General features: G+C 53.8%; 1 protein-coding gene across 1 annotated transcript in view; it reads right to left on the reverse strand.

The window, feature by feature from the left end:
* Positions 1-17,512, reverse strand: part of SLC4A2 (solute carrier family 4 member 2) — a 104,669-nt gene that overhangs the window by 58,395 nt on the left and 28,762 nt on the right. The window contains exon 2 of the mRNA XM_089667602.1: positions 13,386-13,570. Within this exon, the coding sequence (XP_089523728.1) occupies positions 13,386-13,445 (60 nt within the window). The 5' untranslated portion in view covers positions 13,446-13,570. The remainder of the gene's footprint in view (positions 1-13,385; positions 13,571-17,512) is intronic.

The raw sequence follows: 17,512 nt of genomic DNA on the forward strand, positions 1-17,512 counted from the left end.
CATGTAGGGTGGATCTGTTCATGTATAGGGTGGATCTGGTCATGTATAGAGTTGATCTGGTTGTGTAGGGTGGATCTGGTAGTGTAGGCTGGATCTGGTCATGTATAGGGTGGATCTGGTCATGTATAGAGTGGATCTGGTTGTGTAGGGTGGATCTGGTAGTGTAGGCTGGATCTGGTCATGTATAGGGTGGATCTGGTCATGTATAGGGTGGATCTGGTCATGTATAGGGTGGATCTGGTTGTATGTAGGGTGGATCTGGTCATGTATAGGGTGGATCTGGTCATGTATAGGGTAGATCTGGTCGTGTAGGCTGGATCTGGTCGTGTAGGGTGTATCTGGTTGTGTATAGGGTGGATCTGGTCGTGTATAGGGTGGATCTAATCATGTATAGGGTGGATCTAATCATGTATAGGGTGGATCTGGTCGTGTATAGGGTGGATCTAATCATGTATAGGGTGGATCTGGTCGTGTATAGGGTGGATCTGGTCGTGTATAGGGTGGATCTGGTCATGTATAAGGTGGATCTGGTCATGAATAGGGTGGATATGGTCGTATAGGGTAGACCTGGACGTGCATAGGGTGGATCTGGTCATGTATAGAGTAGATCTGGTCATGTATAGGGTAGATCTGGTCGTGTAGAGTGGATCTGGTCATGTAGGGTAGATCTGGTCATGTATAGGGTGGATATGGTCATGTAGGCTGAACCTGGTCATGTATAGGGTGGATCTGGTCATATAGGGTGGATCTGGTCATGTAGGGTGGATCTGGTCATGTTGGGTGGATCTGGTCATGTTGGGTGGATCTGGTCATGTTGGGTGGATCTGGTCATGTATAGGGTGGATCTGGTCGTGTAGAGTGGATCTGGTCGTGTAGGGTGGATCTGGTCGTGTAGGGTGGATCTGGCCATGTAGGGTGGATCTGGCCATGTATGGTAGATCTGGTCGTGTATAGGGTGGATCTTGTCATGTAGGGTGGATAGTGTCATGTTGGGTGGATCTGGCCATGTATGGTAGATTTGGTAATGTATAGGGTGGATCTGGTCGTGTAGGGTGGATCTGGTCGTGTAGGGTGGATCTGCTCCTGTAGGGTGGATCTGGTCGTGTAGGGTGGATCTGGCCGTGTATAGGGTGGATCTGGTCGTGTATAGGGTGGATCTGGTCGTGTATAGGGTGGATCTGGTCGTGTATAGGGTGGATCTGGTCGTGTATAGGGTGGATCTGGTCGTACAGGGTGGATCTGGTCGTATAGGGTGGATCTGGTCCTGTATAGGGTGGATCTGGTCGTGTAGGGTGGATCTGGTCGTGTAGGGTGGATCTGGTCGTGTAGGGTGGATCTGGTCATGTAGGGTGGATCTGGTCATGTATAGGGTGAATCTGGTCACGTAGGGTGGATCTGGTAATGTAGGGTGGATCTGGTAATGTAGGGTGGATCTGTTCTTGTGTAGGGTGGATCTGGTCGTGTAGGGTGGATCTGGTCGTGTAGGGTGGATCTGGTTGTGTAGGGTGGATCTGGTCGTGTAGGGTGGATCTGGTCGTGTAGGGTGGATCTGGTCGTGTAGGGTGGATCTGGTTGTTTATACGATAAATCTGGTCGTGTAGGGTGGATCTGGTCATGTATAGGGTGGATCTGGTCATATAGGGTGGATCTGGTCGTGTAGGGTGGATCTGGTTGTGTATAGGGTGGATCTGGTCGTGTAGGGTGGATCTGGTCGTGTAGGGTGGATCTGGTCATGTATAGGGTGGATCTGGTCATGTATAGAGTGGATCTGGTTGTGTAGGGTGGATCTGGTAGTGTAGGCTGGATTTGGTCATGTATAGGGTGGATCTGGTCATGTATAGGGTGGATCTGGTCGTGTATAGGGTGGATCTGGTCGTGTATAGGGTGGATCTGGTCGTGTATAGGGTGGATCTGGTCGTGTATAGGGTGGATCTGGTCGTGTATAGGGTGGATCTGGTCGTGTATAGGGTGGATCTGGTCATGTATAGGGTGGATCTGGTCGTATAGGGTAGACCTGGACGTGCATAGGGTGGATCTGGTCGTGTCGGTGGATCTGGTCATGTATAGAGTAGATCTGGTCATGTATAGGGTAGATCTGGTCGTGTAGAGTGGATCTGGTCATGTAGGGTAGATCTGGTCATGTATAGGGTGGATCTGGTCATGTATAGGGTGGATCTGGTCATGTAGGCTGAAGCTGGTCATGTATAGGGTGGATCTGGTCATATAGGGTGGATCTGGTCGTGTAGGGTGGATCTGGTCGTGTAGGGTGGATCTGGTCATGTTGGGTGGATCTGGTCATGTATAGGGTGGATCTGGTCGTGTAGGGTGGATCTGGTCGTGTAGGGTGGATCTGGTCATTTAGTGGGTAGATCTGGTCGTGTAGGGTGGATCTGGTCGTGTAGAGTGGATCTGGTCGTGTAGAGTGGATCTGGTCGTGTAGGGTGGATCTGGTCGTGTAGGGTGGATCTGGTCGTGTAGGGTGGATCTGGTCGTGTAGGGTGGATCTGGTCGTGTAGGGTGGATCTGGTCATGTTGGGTGGATCTGGCCATGTATGGTAGATCTGGTCGTGTATAGGGTGGATCTGGTCGTGTATGGTGGATCTGGCCATGTAGGGTGGATAGTGTCATGCAGGGTGGATCTGGTCATGTTGGGTGGATCTTGCCATGTATGGTAGATCTGGTCATGTATAGGGTGGATCTGGTCGTGTAGGGTGGATCTGGTCGTGTAGGGTGGATCTGGTCGTGTAGGGTGGATCTGGTCATGTAGGGTGGATCTGGCGGTGTATAGGGTGGATCTGGTCATGTTGGGTGGATCTGGCCATGTAGGGTGGATCTGGTCGTATAGGGTGGATCTGATCATTTAGTGGGTGGATCTTTTCGTGTAGGGTGGATCTGGTCATGTTGGGTGGATCTGGCCATGTATGGTGGATCTGGTCATGTATGGTGGATCTGGCCATGTATGGTGGATCTGGTCGTGTATAGGGTGGATCTGGTCGTATAGGGTGGATCTGGTCGTGTAGGGTGGATCTGGTCGTGTATAGGGTGGATCTGGTCATGTATGGTGGATCTGGTCATGTATGGGGTGGATCTGGTCATGTAGGGTGGATCTGGTCATGTAGGGTGGATCTGGTCGTGTAGAGTGGATCTGGTCGTGTAGAGTGGATCTGGTCGTGTAGGGTGGATCTGGTCGTGTAGGGTGGATCTGGTCATGTAGGGTGGATCTGGTCATGTAGGGTTGATCTGGTCATGTAGGGTGGATCTGGTCATGTAGGTTGGATCTGGTCATGTAGGGTGGATCTGGCCATGTATAGGGTGGATCTGGTCGTGTAGGGTGGATCTGGTCATGTAGGGTGGATCTGGTCATGTTGGGTGGATCTGGCCATGTATGGTAGATCTGGTCGTGTATAGGGTGGATCTGGTCGTGTATGGTGGATCTGGCCATGTAGGGTGGATAGTGTCATGCAGGGTGGATCTGGTCATGTAGGGTGGATCTGGCCATGTATGGTAGATCTGGTCATGTATAGGGTGGATCTGGTCGTGTAGGGTGGATCTGGTTGTGTAGGGTGGATCTGGTCGTGTAGGGTGGATCTGGCCGTGTAGAGTGGATCTGGTCGTGTAGAGTGGATCTGGTCGTGTAGGGTGTATCTGGTCATGTAGGGTGGATCTGGTTATGTATGGGGTGGATCTGGTCGTGTAGAGTGGATCTGGTCGTGTAGAGTGGATCTGGTCATGTAGAGTGGATCTGGTCGTGTAGGGTGTATCTGGTCATGTACGGTGGATCTGGTTATGTATGGGGTGGATCTGGTCATGTAGAGTGGATCTGGTCGTGTAGGGTGTATCTGGTCATGTAGGGTGGATCTGGTCATGTAGAGTGGATCTGGTCCTGTATAGGGTGGATCTGGTCATGTAGGGTGGATCTGGCCGTGTATAGGGTGGATCTGGTCGTGTATAGGGTGGATCTGGTCGTGTATAGGGTGGATCTGGTCGTATAGGGTGGATCTGGTCGTGTATAGGGTGGATCTGGTCGTGTATAGGGTGGATCTGGTCGTGTAGGGTGGATCTGGTCGTGTAGGGTGGATCTGGTCATGTATAGGGTGAATCTGGTCACGTAGGGTGGATCTGGTAATGTAGGGTGGATCTGTTCTTGTGTAGGGTGGATCTGGTCATATAGGGTGGATCTGGTTGTGTAGGGTGGATCTGGTCGTGTAGGGTGGATCTGGTCGTGTAGGGTGGATCTGGTCGTGTAGGGTGGATCTGGTCATGTATGGGGTGGATCTGGTCATGTATGGGGTGGATCTGGTCATGTATAGGGTGGATCTGGTCGTGTAGGGTAGATATGGTCGTGTAGGGTGGATCTGGTTGTTTATACGATAAATCTGGTCGTGTAGGGTGGATCTGGTCATGTATAGGGTGGATCTGGTCATGTATAGGGTGGATCTGGTCATGTAGGGTGGATCTGGTCATACAGGGTGGATCTGATCGTGTAGGGTGGATCTGGTTGTGTATAGGGTGGATCTGGTCGTGTAGGGTGGATCTGGTCGTGTAGGGTGGATCTGGTCATGTATAGGGTGGATCTGGTCATGTATAGAGTGGATCTGGTTGTGTAGGGTGGATCTGGTAGTGTAGGCTGGATTTGGTCATGTATAGGGTGGATCTGCTCATGTATAGGGTGGATCTGGTCATGTATAGGGTGGATCTGGTCGTATAGGGTGGATCTGGTCGTGTAGGGTGGATCTGGTCGTGTATAGGGTGGATCTGGTCATGTATGGTGGATCTGGTCATGTATGGGGTGGATCTGGTCATGTATGGGGTGGATCTGGTCATGTAGGGTGGATCTGGTCATGTAGGGTGGATCTGGTCGTGTAGAGTATATCTGGTCGTGTAGAGTGGATTTGGTCGTGTAGGGTGGATCTGGTCATGTTGGGTGGATCTGGCCATGTATGGTAGATCTGGTCGTGTATAGGGTGGATCTGGTCGTGTATGGTGGATCTGGTCGTGTATGGTGGATCTGGTCATGTAGGGTGGATAGTGTCATGTATGGTGGATCTGGTCGTATAGGGTGGATCTGGTCGTGTAGGGTGGATCTGGTCATGTAGGGTGGATCTGGCCGTGTATAGGGTGGATCTGGTCGTGTAGGGTGGATCTGGTCGTGTAGGGTGGATCTGGTCGTGTATAGGGTGGATCTGGTCGTGTAGGGTGGATCTGGTCATGTTGGGTGGATCTGGCCATGTAGGGTGGATCTGGTCGTGTAGGGTGGATCTGGTCATTTAGTGGGTGGATCTTTTCGTGTAGGGTGGATCTAGTCATGTTGGGTGGATCTGGCCATGTATGGTGGATCTGGCCATGTATGGTGGATCTGGTCATGTATGGTGGATCTGGCCATGTATGGTGGATCTGGTCGTGTATAGTGTGGATCTGGTCGTATAGGGTGGATCTGGTCGTGTAGGGTGGATCTGGTCGTGTATAGGGTGGATCTGGTCATGTATGGTGGATCTGGTCATGTATGGGGTGGATCTGGTCATGTAGGGTGGATCTGGTCGTGTAGAGTGGATCTGGTCGTGTAGAGTGGATCTGGTCGTGTAGAGTGGATCTGGTCGTGTAGAGTGGATCTGGTCGTGTAGAGTGGATCTGGTCGTGTAGGGTGTATCTGGTCATGTAGGGTGTATCTGGTCGTGTAGAGTGGATCTGGTCGTGTAGAGCTTATCTGGTCGTGTAGAGTGGATCTGGTCGTGTAGGGTGGATCTGGTTATGTAGGGTGGATCTGGTCATGTTGGGTGGATCTGGCCATGTATGGTAGATCTGGTCGTGTATAGGGTGGATCTCGTCGTGTATGGTGGATCTGGCCATGTAGGGTGGATAGTGTCATGCAGGGTAAATCTGGTCATGTTGGGTGGATCTGGCCATGTATGGTAGATCTGGTCATGTATAGGGTGGATCTGGTCGTGTAGGGTGGATCTGGTCGTGTAGGGTGGATCTGGTCGTGTAGGGTGGATCTGGCCGTGTAGGGTGTATCTGGTCGTGTAGGGTGGATCTGGTTATGTATGGGGTGGATCTGGTCGTGTAGAGTGGATCTGGTCGTGTAGAGTGGATCTGGTCGTGTAGGGTGTATCTGGTCGTGTAGGGTGGATCTGGTTATGTATGGGGTGGATCTGGTTATGTATGGGGTGGATCTGGTCGTGTAGTGTGGATCTGGTAGTGTAGAGTGGATCTGGTCGTGTAGAGTGGATCTGGTCGTGTAGGGTGTATCTGGTCATGTATAGGGTGGATCTGGTCATATAGGGTGGATCTGGTCGTGTAGGGTGGATCTGCTCCTGTAGGGTGGATCTGGTCGTGTAGGGTGGATCTGGCCGTGTATAGGGTGGATCTGGTCGTGTATAGGGTGGATCTGGTCATGTATGGGGTGGATCTGGTCATGTATAGGGTGGATCTGGTCGTGTAGGGTAGATATGGTCGTGTAGGGTGGATCTGGTTGTTTATACGATAAATCTGGTCGTGTAGGGTGGATCTGGTCATGTATAGGGTGGATCTGGTCATGTATAGGGTGGATCTGGTCATGTAGGGTGGATCTGGTCATACAGGGTGGATCTGGTCGTGTAGGGTGGATCTGGTTGTGTATAGGGTGGATCTGGTCGTGTAGGGTGGATCTGGTCGTGTAGGGTGGATCTGGTCATGTATAGGGTGGATCTGGTCATGTATAGAGTGGATCTGGTTGTGTAGGGTGGATCTGGTAGTGTAGGCTGGATTTGGTCATGTATAGGGTGGATCTGCTCATGTATAGGGTGGATCTGGTCATGTATAGGGTGGATCTGGTCGTATAGGGTGGATCTGGTCGTGTAGGGTGGATCTGGTCGTGTATAGGGTGGATCTGGTCATGTATGGTGGATCTGGTCATGTATGGGGTGGATCTGGTCATGTATGGGGTGGATCTGGTCATGTAGGGTGGATCTGGTCATGTAGGGTGGATCTGGTCGTGTAGAGTATATCTGGTCGTGTAGAGTGGATTTGGTCGTGTAGGGTGGATCTGGTCATGTTGGGTGGATCTGGCCATGTATGGTAGATCTGGTCGTGTATAGGGTGGATCTGGTCGTGTATGGTGGATCTGGTCATGTAGGGTGGATAGTGTCATGTATGGTGGATCTGGTCGTATAGGGTGGATCTGGTCGTGTAGGGTGGATCTGGTCAGGTAGGGTGGATCTGGCCGTGTATAGGGTGGATCTGGTCGTGTAGGGTGGATCTGGTCGTGTAGGGTGGATCTGGTCGTGTATAGGGTGGATCTGGTCGTGTAGGGTGGATCTGGTCGTGTAGGGTGGATCTGGTCATTTAGTGGGTGGATCTTTTCGTGTAGGGTGGATCTAGTCATGTTGGGTGGATCTGGCCATGTATGGTGGATCTGGCCATGTATGGTGGATCTGGTCATGTATGGTGGATCTGGCCATGTATGGTGGATCTGGTCGTGTATAGGGTGGATCTGGTCGTATAGGGTGGATCTGGTCGTGTAGGGTGGATCTGGTCGTGTATAGGGTGGATCTGGTCATGTATGGTGGATCTGGTCATGTATGGGGTGGATCTGGTCATGTAGGGTGGATCTGGTCGTGTAGAGTGGATCTGGTCGTGTAGAGTGGATCTGGTCGTGTAGAGTGGATCTGGTCGTGTAGAGTGGATCTGGTCGTGTAGGGTGTATCTGGTCATGTAGGGTGGATCTGGTTATGTAGGGTGGATCTGGTCGTGTAGAGTGGATCTGGTCATGTAGAGCTTATCTGGTCGTGTAGAGTGGATCTGGTCGTGTAGAGTGGATCTGGTCATGTAGGGTGGATCTGGTTATGTATGGGGTGGATCTGGTCGTGTAGAGTGGATCTGGTCGTGTAGGGTGGATCTGGTTATGTAGGGTGGATCTGGTCATGTTGGGTGGATCTGGCCATGTATGGTAGATCTGGTCGTGTATAGGGTGGATCTCGTCGTGTATGGTGGATCTGGCCATGTAGGGTGGATAGTGTCATGCAGGGTAAATCTGGTCATGTTGGGTGGATCTGGCCATGTATGGTAGATCTGGTCATGTATAGGGTGGATCTGGTCGTGTAGGGTGGATCTGGTCGTGTAGGGTGGATCTGGTCGTGTAGGGTGGATCTGGCCGTGTAGAGTGGATCTGGTCGTGTAGAGTGGATCTGGTCGTGTAGGGTGTATCTGGTCGTGTAGGGTGGATCTGGTTATGTATGGGGTGGATCTGGTCGTGTAGAGTGGATCTGGTCGTGTAGAGTGGATCTGGTCGTGTAGGGTGTATCTGGTCGTGTAGGGTGGATCTGGTTATGTATGGGGTGGATCTGGTTATGTATGGGGTGGATCTGGTCGTGTAGTGTGGATCTGGTAGTGTAGAGTGGATCTGGTCGTGTAGAGTGGATCTGGTCGTGTAGGGTGTATCTGGTCATGTATAGGGTGGATCTGGTCATATAGGGTGGATCTGGTCGTGTAGGGTGGATCTGCTCCTGTAGGGTGGATCTGGTCGTGTAGGGTGGATCTGGCCGTGTATAGGGTGGATCTGGTCGTGTATAGGGTGGATCTGGTCATGTATGGGGTGGATCTGGTCATGTATAGGGTGGATCTGGTCGTGTAGGGTAGATATGGTCGTGTAGGGTGGATCTGGTTGTTTATACGATAAATCTGGTCGTGTAGGGTGGATCTGGTCATGTATAGGGTGGATCTGGTCATGTATAGGGTGGATCTGGTCATGTAGGGTGGATCTGGTCATACAGGGTGGATCTGGTCGTGTAGGGTGGATCTGGTTGTGTATAGGGTGGATCTGGTCGTGTAGGGTGGATCTGGTCGTGTAGGGTGGATCTGGTCATGTATAGGGTGGATCTGGTCATGTATAGAGTGGATCTGGTTGTGTAGGGTGGATCTGGTAGTGTAGGCTGGATTTGGTCATGTATAGGGTGGATCTGCTCATGTATAGGGTGGATCTGGTCATGTATAGGGTGGATCTGGTCGTATAGGGTGGATCTGGTCGTGTAGGGTGGATCTGGTCGTGTATAGGGTGGATCTGGTCATGTATGGTGGATCTGGTCATGTATGGGGTGGATCTGGTCATGTATGGGGTGGATCTGGTCATGTAGGGTGGATCTGGTCATGTAGGGTGGATCTGGTCGTGTAGAGTATATCTGGTCGTGTAGAGTGGATTTGGTCGTGTAGGGTGGATCTGGTCATGTTGGGTGGATCTGGCCATGTATGGTAGATCTGGTCGTGTATAGGGTGGATCTGGTCGTGTATGGTGGATCTGGTCATGTAGGGTGGATAGTGTCATGTATGGTGGATCTGGTCGTATAGGGTGGATCTGGTCGTGTAGGGTGGATCTGGTCATGTAGGGTGGATCTGGCCGTGTATAGGGTGGATCTGGTCGTGTAGGGTGGATCTGGTCGTGTAGGGTGGATCTGGTCGTGTATAGGGTGGATCTGGTCGTGTAGGGTGGATCTGGTCATGTTGGGTGGATCTGGCCATGTAGGGTGGATCTGGTCGTGTAGGGTGGATCTGGTCATTTAGTGGGTGGATCTTTTCGTGTAGGGTGGATCTAGTCATGTTGGGTGGATCTGGCCATGTATGGTGGATCTGGCCATGTATGGTGGATCTGGTCATGTATGGTGGATCTGGCCATGTATGGTGGATCTGGTCGTGTATAGGGTGGATCTGGTCGTATAGGGTGGATCTGGTCGTGTAGGGTGGATCTGGTCGTGTATAGGGTGGATCTGGTCATGTATGGTGGATCTGGTCATGTATGGGGTGGATCTGGTCATGTAGGGTGGATCTGGTCGTGTAGAGTGGATCTGGTCGTTTAGAGTGGATCTGGTCGTGTAGAGTGGATCTGGTCGTGTAGGGTGTATCTGGTCATGTAGGGTGGATCTGGTTATGTAGGGTGGATCTGGTCGTGTACAGTGGATCTGGTCGTGTAGAGCTTATCTGGTCGTGTAGAGCTTATCTGGTCGTGTAGAGTGGATCTGGTCGTGTAGGGTGTATCTGGTCATGTAGGGTGGATCTGGTTATGTATGGGGTGGATCTGGTCATGTAGAGTGGATCTGGTCGTGTAGGGTGGATCTGGTTATGTAGGGTGGATCTGGTCATGTTGGGTGGATCTGGCCATGTATGGTAGATCTGGTCGTGTATAGGGTGGATCTCGTCGTGTATGGTGGATCTGGCCATGTAGGGTGGATAGTGTCATGCAGGGTAAATCTGGTCATGTTGGGTGGATCTGGCCATGTATGGTAGATCTGGTCATGTATAGGGTGGATCTGGTCGTGTAGGGTGGATCTGGTCGTGTAGGGTGGATCTGGTCGTGTAGGGTGGATCTGGCCGTGTAGAGTGGATCTGGTCGTGTAGAGTGGATCTGGTCGTGTAGGGTGTATCTGGTCGTGTAGGGTGGATCTGGTTATGTATGGGGTTGATCTGGTCGTGTAGAGTGGATCTGGTCGTGTAGAGTGGATCTGGTCGTGTAGGGTGTATCTGGTCGTGTAGGGTGGATCTGGTTATGTATGGGGTGGATCTGGTTATGTATGGGGTGGATCTGGTCGTGTAGTGTGGATCTGGTAGTGTAGAGTGGATCTGGTCGTGTAGAGTGGATCTGGTCGTGTAGGGTGTATCTGGTCATGTATGGTGGATCTGGTTATGTATGGGGTGGATCTGGTCATGTAGAGTGGATCTGGTCGTGTAGGGTGTATCTGGTCATGTAGGGTGGATCTGGTCATGTAGGGTGGATCTGGTCATGTAGAGTGGATCTGGTCGTGTAGGGTGTATCTGGTCATGTAGGGTGGATCTTTTCATGTTGGGTGGATCTGGCCATGTATGGTAGATCTGGTCGTGTATGGTGGATCTGGCCATGTAGGGTGGATAGTGTCATGCAGGGTGGATCTGGTCATGTTGGGTGGATCTGGCCATGTATGGTAGATCTGGTCAAGTATAGGGTGGATCTGGTCGTGTAGGGTGGATCTGGTCGTGTAGGGTGGATCTGGTCGTGTAGGGTGGATCTGGCCGTGTATAGGGTGGATCTGGTCGTGTAGGGTGGATCTGGTCGTGTAGGGTGGATCTGGTCGTGTATAGGGTGGATCTGGTCGTGTAGGGTGGATCTGGTCGTGTATAGGGTGGATCTGGTCATGTTGGGTGGATATGGCCATGTATGGTAGATCTGGCCATGTATATGGTGGATCTGGTCATGTAGGGTGGATCTGGTCGTGTAGGGTGGATCTGGCCATGTAGGGTGGATCTGGTCGTGTATAGGGTGGATCTGGTCGTGTATAGGGTGGATCTGGTCGTGTATAGGGTGGATCTGGTCGTGTAGGGTGGATCTGGTCGTGTAGGGTTTATCTGGTCGTGTAGGGTGGATCTAGTCGTGTATAGGGTGGATCTGGTCGTGTATAGGGTGGATCTGGTCATGTTGGGTGGATCTGGCCATGTATGGTAGATCTGGTCATGTATAGGGTGGATCTGGTCATGTATAGGGTGTATCTGGTCGTGTAGGGTGGATCTGGTCGTGTAGGGTGGATCTGGCCGTGTAGGGTGGATCTGGTCGTGTAGGGTGGATCTGGTCGTGTAGGGTGGATCTGGTCGTGTAGGGTGGATCTGGTCGTGTAGCGTGGATCTGGTCGTGTAGGGTGGATCTGGTCGTGTAGGGTGGAGTTTGGTCTACAGCCGGCACACTAGGTGAGGAGAGGAAAGTGAATGATCTGTGAAATTTTTCGGTTAGGACACGACTATGACCCATCGTTCGGGGTGGAACTCACAATCTGTATATAGGAGTGACCCTGGAAGGGGCGGAACTCATAATCTGTATATACGAGTGACCCTGGAAGGGGCGGTACTCACAATCTGTATATAGGAGTGACCCTGGAAGGGGCGGAACTCACAGTCTGTATATAGGAGTGACCCTGGAAGGGGCGGAACTCACAGTCTGTATATAGGAGTGACCCTGGAAGGGGCGGAACTCACAGTCTGTATATAGGAGTGACCCTGGAAGGGGCGGAACTCACAATCTATATATAGGAGTGACCCTGGAAGGGGCGGAACTCACAATCTGTATATAGGAGTGACCCTGGAAGGGGCGGTACTCACAGTCTGTATAAAGGAGTGACCCTGGAAGGGGCGGAACTCACAGTCTGTATATAGGAGTGACCCTGGAAGGGGCGGAACTCACAGTCAGTATATAGGAGTGACCCTGGAAGGGGCTGTACTCACAATCTGTATATAGGAGTGACCCTGGAAGGGGCGGAACTCACAGTCTGTATATAGGAGTGACCCTGGAAGGGGCGGAACTCACAGTCTGTATATAGGAGTGACCCTGGAAGGGGCGGAACTCAGTCTGTATATAGGAGTGACCCTGGAAGGGGCGGAACTCACATTCTGTATATAGGAGTGACCCTGGAAGGGGCGGTACTCAGTCTGTATATAGGAGTGACCCTGGAAGGGGCGGAACTCACAATCTGTATATAGGAGTGACCCTGGAAGGGGCGGAACTCACAATCTGTATATAGGAGTGACCCTGGAAGGGGCGGAACTCACAATCTGTATATAGGAGTGACCCTGGAAGGGGCGGTACTCACAATCTGTATATAGGAGTGACCCTGGAAGGGGCGGTACTCACAATCTGTATATAGGAGTGACCCCGGAAGGGGCGGAACTCACAATCTGTATATAGGAGTGACCCTGGAAGGGGCAGTACTCACAGTCTGTATATAGGAGTGACCCTGGAAGGGGCGGAACTCACAATCTATATATAGGAGTGAGCCTGGAAGGGGCGGTACTCACAGCCTGTATATAGGAGTGACCCTGGAAGGGGCGGAACTCACATTCTGCGCGTAGGGGTGACCCTGGAAGGGGCGGAACTCACATTCTGCGCGTAGGGGTGACCCTGGAATGGGCGGTACTCACATTCTGCGCGTAGGCGTGACCCTGGAAGGGGCGGTACTCACATTCTGCACGTAGTGGTGACCCTAGAAGGGGCGGTACTCACATTCTGCACGTAGGGGTGACGCTGGAAGGGGCGGTACTCACATTCTGCACGTAGGGGTGACCCTGGAAGGGGCGGTACTCACATTCTGCACGTAGGGGTGACCCTGGAAGGGGCGGTACTCACATTCTGCACGTAGGGGTGACCCTGGAAGGGGCGGTACTCACATTCTGCACGTAGGGGTGACCCTGGAAGGGGCGGTACTTACATTCTGCACGTAGGGGTGACCCTGGAAGGGGCGGTACTTACATTCTGCACGTAGGGGTGACCCTGGAAGGGGCGGTACTCACATTCTGCACGTAGGGGTGACCCTGGAACTTAAACATTGCCCACAGCAGTGACTCTAAAGAGGTGGTGCTTATATTCTGCATACAGGAGTGACCCCAGAGGGGGCGGTACTTACACTGCGGATGACAGATGAGACGATCTCATGAATCTCAGAGGAGACCTGGTTGCTGCTCATGGCAGAGGTGAAGGACGGGGATGGCGGCTGGTGTAGCGGATGAGACCTCCGGATCACTATGAGGGGCTTCGTCAGCCCTTCTCCTTATCGCACTGTCGCTGCGGGGGGCTTCCGGGCATCATAACCTGGGAGAGGGCGAGAGAAAGGGACATTACCCGCCTGACGGTGACATCATAGAGGAGAGTGACATCACCCACCAGATGATGACATCATAGAGGATTGAAAGTGACATCATAGAGGAGAGGAGAATGACATCATAGAGGAGAGGAAAGTGACATCACCCACCTGAGGGTGACATCATAGAGGAGAGGAATGTGACATCACCAGCCTGATGGTGACATCATAGAGGAGAGAAAGTGACATCATAGAGGAGAGGAAAGTGACATCACCCACCTGATGGTGACATCATAGAGGAGAGAAAGTGACATCACACGCCTGATGATGACATCATAGAGGAGAGGAAAGTGACATCACCCACCTGATGGTGACATCATAGAGGAGAGACAGTGACATCACCCACCTGATGGTGACATCATAGAGGAGAGAAAGTGACATCACCCGCCTGATGGTGACATCATAGAGGAGAGTGACATCACAGAGAAGAGAGTGACATCACAGAGAAGAGAGTGACATCATAGAGGAGAGGAGTGACATCATAGAGGAGAGGAGAGTGACATCACCCACCTGATGGTGACATCATAGAGGAGAGTGACATCATAGAGGAGAGGAAAGTGACATCACCCGCCTGATGGTGGCATCATAGAGGAGAGGAGAGTGACATCACCCACCAGATGGTGACATCATAGAGGAGAGCGACATCACCTGTCTGATGGTGACATCATAGAGGAGAGGACAGTGACATCATAGAGGAGAGGAATGTGACATCACCTGCCTGATGTGACATCATAGAGGAGAGTGACATCATAGAGGAGAGGAAAGTGACATCACCCGCCTGATGGTGACATCATAGAGGAGAGTGACATCATAGAGGAGAGGAAAGTGACATCACCTGCCTGATGGTGACATCATAGAGGAGAGTGACATCATAGAGGAGAGGAAAGTGACATCACCCGCCAGATGGTGACATCATAGAGGAGAGTGACATCATAGAGGAGAGGAAAGTGACATCACCCGCCTGATGGTGACATCATAGAGGAGAGGAATGTGACATCACCCGTCTGATGGTGACATCGGAGAGGAATGTGACATCACCCGTCTGATGGTGATATCATAGAGGAGAGTGACATCACCTGCCTGACGGTGACATCATAGAGGAAAGAAAGTGACATCACTCGCCTGATGGTGACATCATAGAGGAGCAGAAAGTGACATCCCCCATCTGGTGACATCCCCCGTCTGACGGTGACACCCCCCATCTGGTAACATCCCGCGTCTGACGGTGACACCCCTGACTGACCTCTGTAGCTGCAGCTGCTGTGGAGTTATTAATCCTCAAAGATACAAGGAAGTCACTTTCTCTCCTCTATGATGTCACCGTCAGGAGGGTGATGTCACTTTCTCTCCTCTATGATGTCACCATCAGGCGGGTGATGTCACTCTCCTCTCCTCTATGATGTCACCGTAAGGTGGGTGATGTCACTTTCTGCTCCTCTATGATGTCACTGTCAGGCAGGTGATGTCACTTTCCTCTCCTCTATGGTGTCACCATCAGACAGATGATGTCACTCTCCACTCATCTATGATGTCACTGTTGGGAGGGGAGCTGAGTGAGTGCTGGGAGGGGGAGCTGAGTGAGTGCTGGAAGGGGGAGCTGAGTCACTGCTGGGAGGGGGAGCTGAGTCACTGCTGGGAGAGGGAGCTGAGTCACTGCTGGGGAGGGGGAGCTGAGTCACTGCTGGGAGGGGGGCTGAGTCACTGCTGGGAGGGGGGCTGAGTCACTGCTTGGAGGGGGAGCTGAGTCAGTGCTGGGAGGGGGAGCTGAGTCACTGCTGGGAGGGGGAGCTGAGTCACTGCTGGGAGGGGGAGCTGAGTCACTGCTGGGAGGGGGGCTGAGTCACTGCTGGGAGGGGGGCTGAGTCACTGCTGGGAGAGGGAGCTGAGTCACTGCTGGGAGGAGGAGCTGAGTCACTGTTGGGAGGGGGAGCTGAGTCGCTGCTGGGAGGGGGAGCTGAGTCACTGTGGGGAGGGGGAGCTGAGTCAGCGCTGGGAGGGGGAGCTGAGTCACTGTGGGGAGGGGGAGCTGAGTCAGCGCTCTGAGGGGGAGCTGAGTCACTGTGGGGAGGGGGAGCTGAGTCAGCGCTGGGAGGGGGGCTGAGTCAGCGCTATGAGGGGGAGCTGAGTGAGCGCTGGGAGGGGGAGCTGAGTGAGTGCTGGGAGGGGGGCTGAGTCACTGCTGGGAGGGGGAGCTGAGTCAGCACTGGGAGGGGGAGCTGAGTCACTGCTGGGAGGGGGGCTGAGTCACTGCTGGGAGGGGGAGCTGAGTCAGTGCTGGGAGAGGGAGCTGAGTCAGTGCTGGGAGGGGGAGCTGAGTCACTGCTGGGAGGGGGAGCTGAGTCACTGCTGGGAGGGGGGCTGAGTCACTGCTGGGAGGGGGAGCTGAGTCACTGCTGGGAGGGGGAGCTGAGTCACTGCTGGGAGGGGGAGCTGAGTCACTGCTGGGGAGGGGGAGCTGAGTCACTGTGGGGAGGGGGAGCTGAGTCAGCGCTGGGAGGGGGAGCTGAGTCAGCGCTGGGAGGGGGAGCTGAGTCAGCGCTGGGAGGGGGAGCTGAGTCACTGTGGGGAGGGGGAGCTGAGTCAGCGCTAGGAGGGGGAGCTGAGTCACTGTGGGGAGGGGGAGCTGAGTCAGCGCTGGGAGGGGGGCTGAGTCAGTGCTATGAGGGGGAGCTGAGTGAGTGCTGGGAAGGGGAGCTGAGTCACTGTTGGGAGGGGGAGCTGAGTCACTGCTGGGAGGGGGAGCTGAGTCACTGCTGGGGAGGGGGAGCTGAGTCACTGCTGGGAGGGGGAGCTGAGTCACTGCTGGGAGGGGGGGCTGAGTCACTGCTGGGAGGGGGAGCTGAGTCACTGTGGGGAGGGGGAGCTGAGTCAGCGCTAGGAGGGGGAGCTGAGTCACTGTGGGGAGGGGGAGCTGAGTCAGCGCTGGGACGGGGGCTGAGTCAGTGCTATGAGGGGGAGCTGAGTGAGTGCTGGGAGGGGGGCTGAGTCACTGTTGGGAGGGGGAGCTGAGTCACTGTTGGGAGGGGGAGCTGAGTCACTGTTGGGAGGGGGAGCTGAGTCACTGCTGGGAGGGGGAGCTGAGTCACTGCTGGGAGGGGGAGCTGAGTCACTGCTGGGAGGGGGAGCTGAGTCAGTGCTGGGAGGGGGAGCTGAGTGAGTGCTGGGAAGGGGAGCTGAGTCACTGTTGGGAGGGGGAGTTGAGTCACTGCTGGGAGGGGGAGTTGAGTCACTGCTGGGGAGGGGGAGCTGAGTCACTGCTGGGGAGGGGGAGCTGAGTCAGTGCTGGGAGTGGGAGCTGAGTCAGTGCTGGGAGTGGGAGCTGAGTGAGTGCTGGGAAGGGGAGCTGAGTCACAGCTGGGGAGGGGGAGCTGAGTCACTGCTGGGAGGGGGGGCTGAGTCACTGCTGGGAGGGGGAGCTGTGTCACTGCTGGGAGGGGGAGCTGAGTCACTGTGGGAAGGGGGAGCTGAGTCAGCGCTGGGAGGGGGAGCTGAGTCACTGTGGGGAGGGGGAGCTGAGTCACTGTGGGGAGGGGGAGCTGAGTCAGCGCTGGGAGGGGGGCTGAGTCAGCGCTATGAGGGGGAGCTGAGTGAGTGCTGGGAGGGGGGGGGGCTGAGTGAGTGCTGGGAGGGGGGGGGCTGAGTCACTGCTGGGAGGGGGGCCTGAGTCACTGCTGGGAGGGGGAGCTGAGTCACTGCTGGGAGGGGGAGCTGAGTCACTGTGGGGAGGGGGAGCTGAGTCACTGTGGGGAGGGGGAGCTGAGTCACTGTTGGGAGGGGGAGCTGAGTCACTGTTGGGAGGGGGAGCTGAGTCACTGTTGGGAGGGGGAGCTGAGTCAACGCTGGGAGGGGGGCTGAGTCAGTGCTATGAGGGGGAGCTGAGTGAGTGCTGGGAG

Source organism: Staurois parvus, unplaced genomic scaffold, assembly GCF_062004578.1.
Source record: "Staurois parvus isolate SC_StPar_1 unplaced genomic scaffold, SC_StPar_1.0 ptg003408l, whole genome shotgun sequence".
Lineage (NCBI taxonomy): Eukaryota > Metazoa > Chordata > Amphibia > Anura > Ranidae > Staurois > Staurois parvus.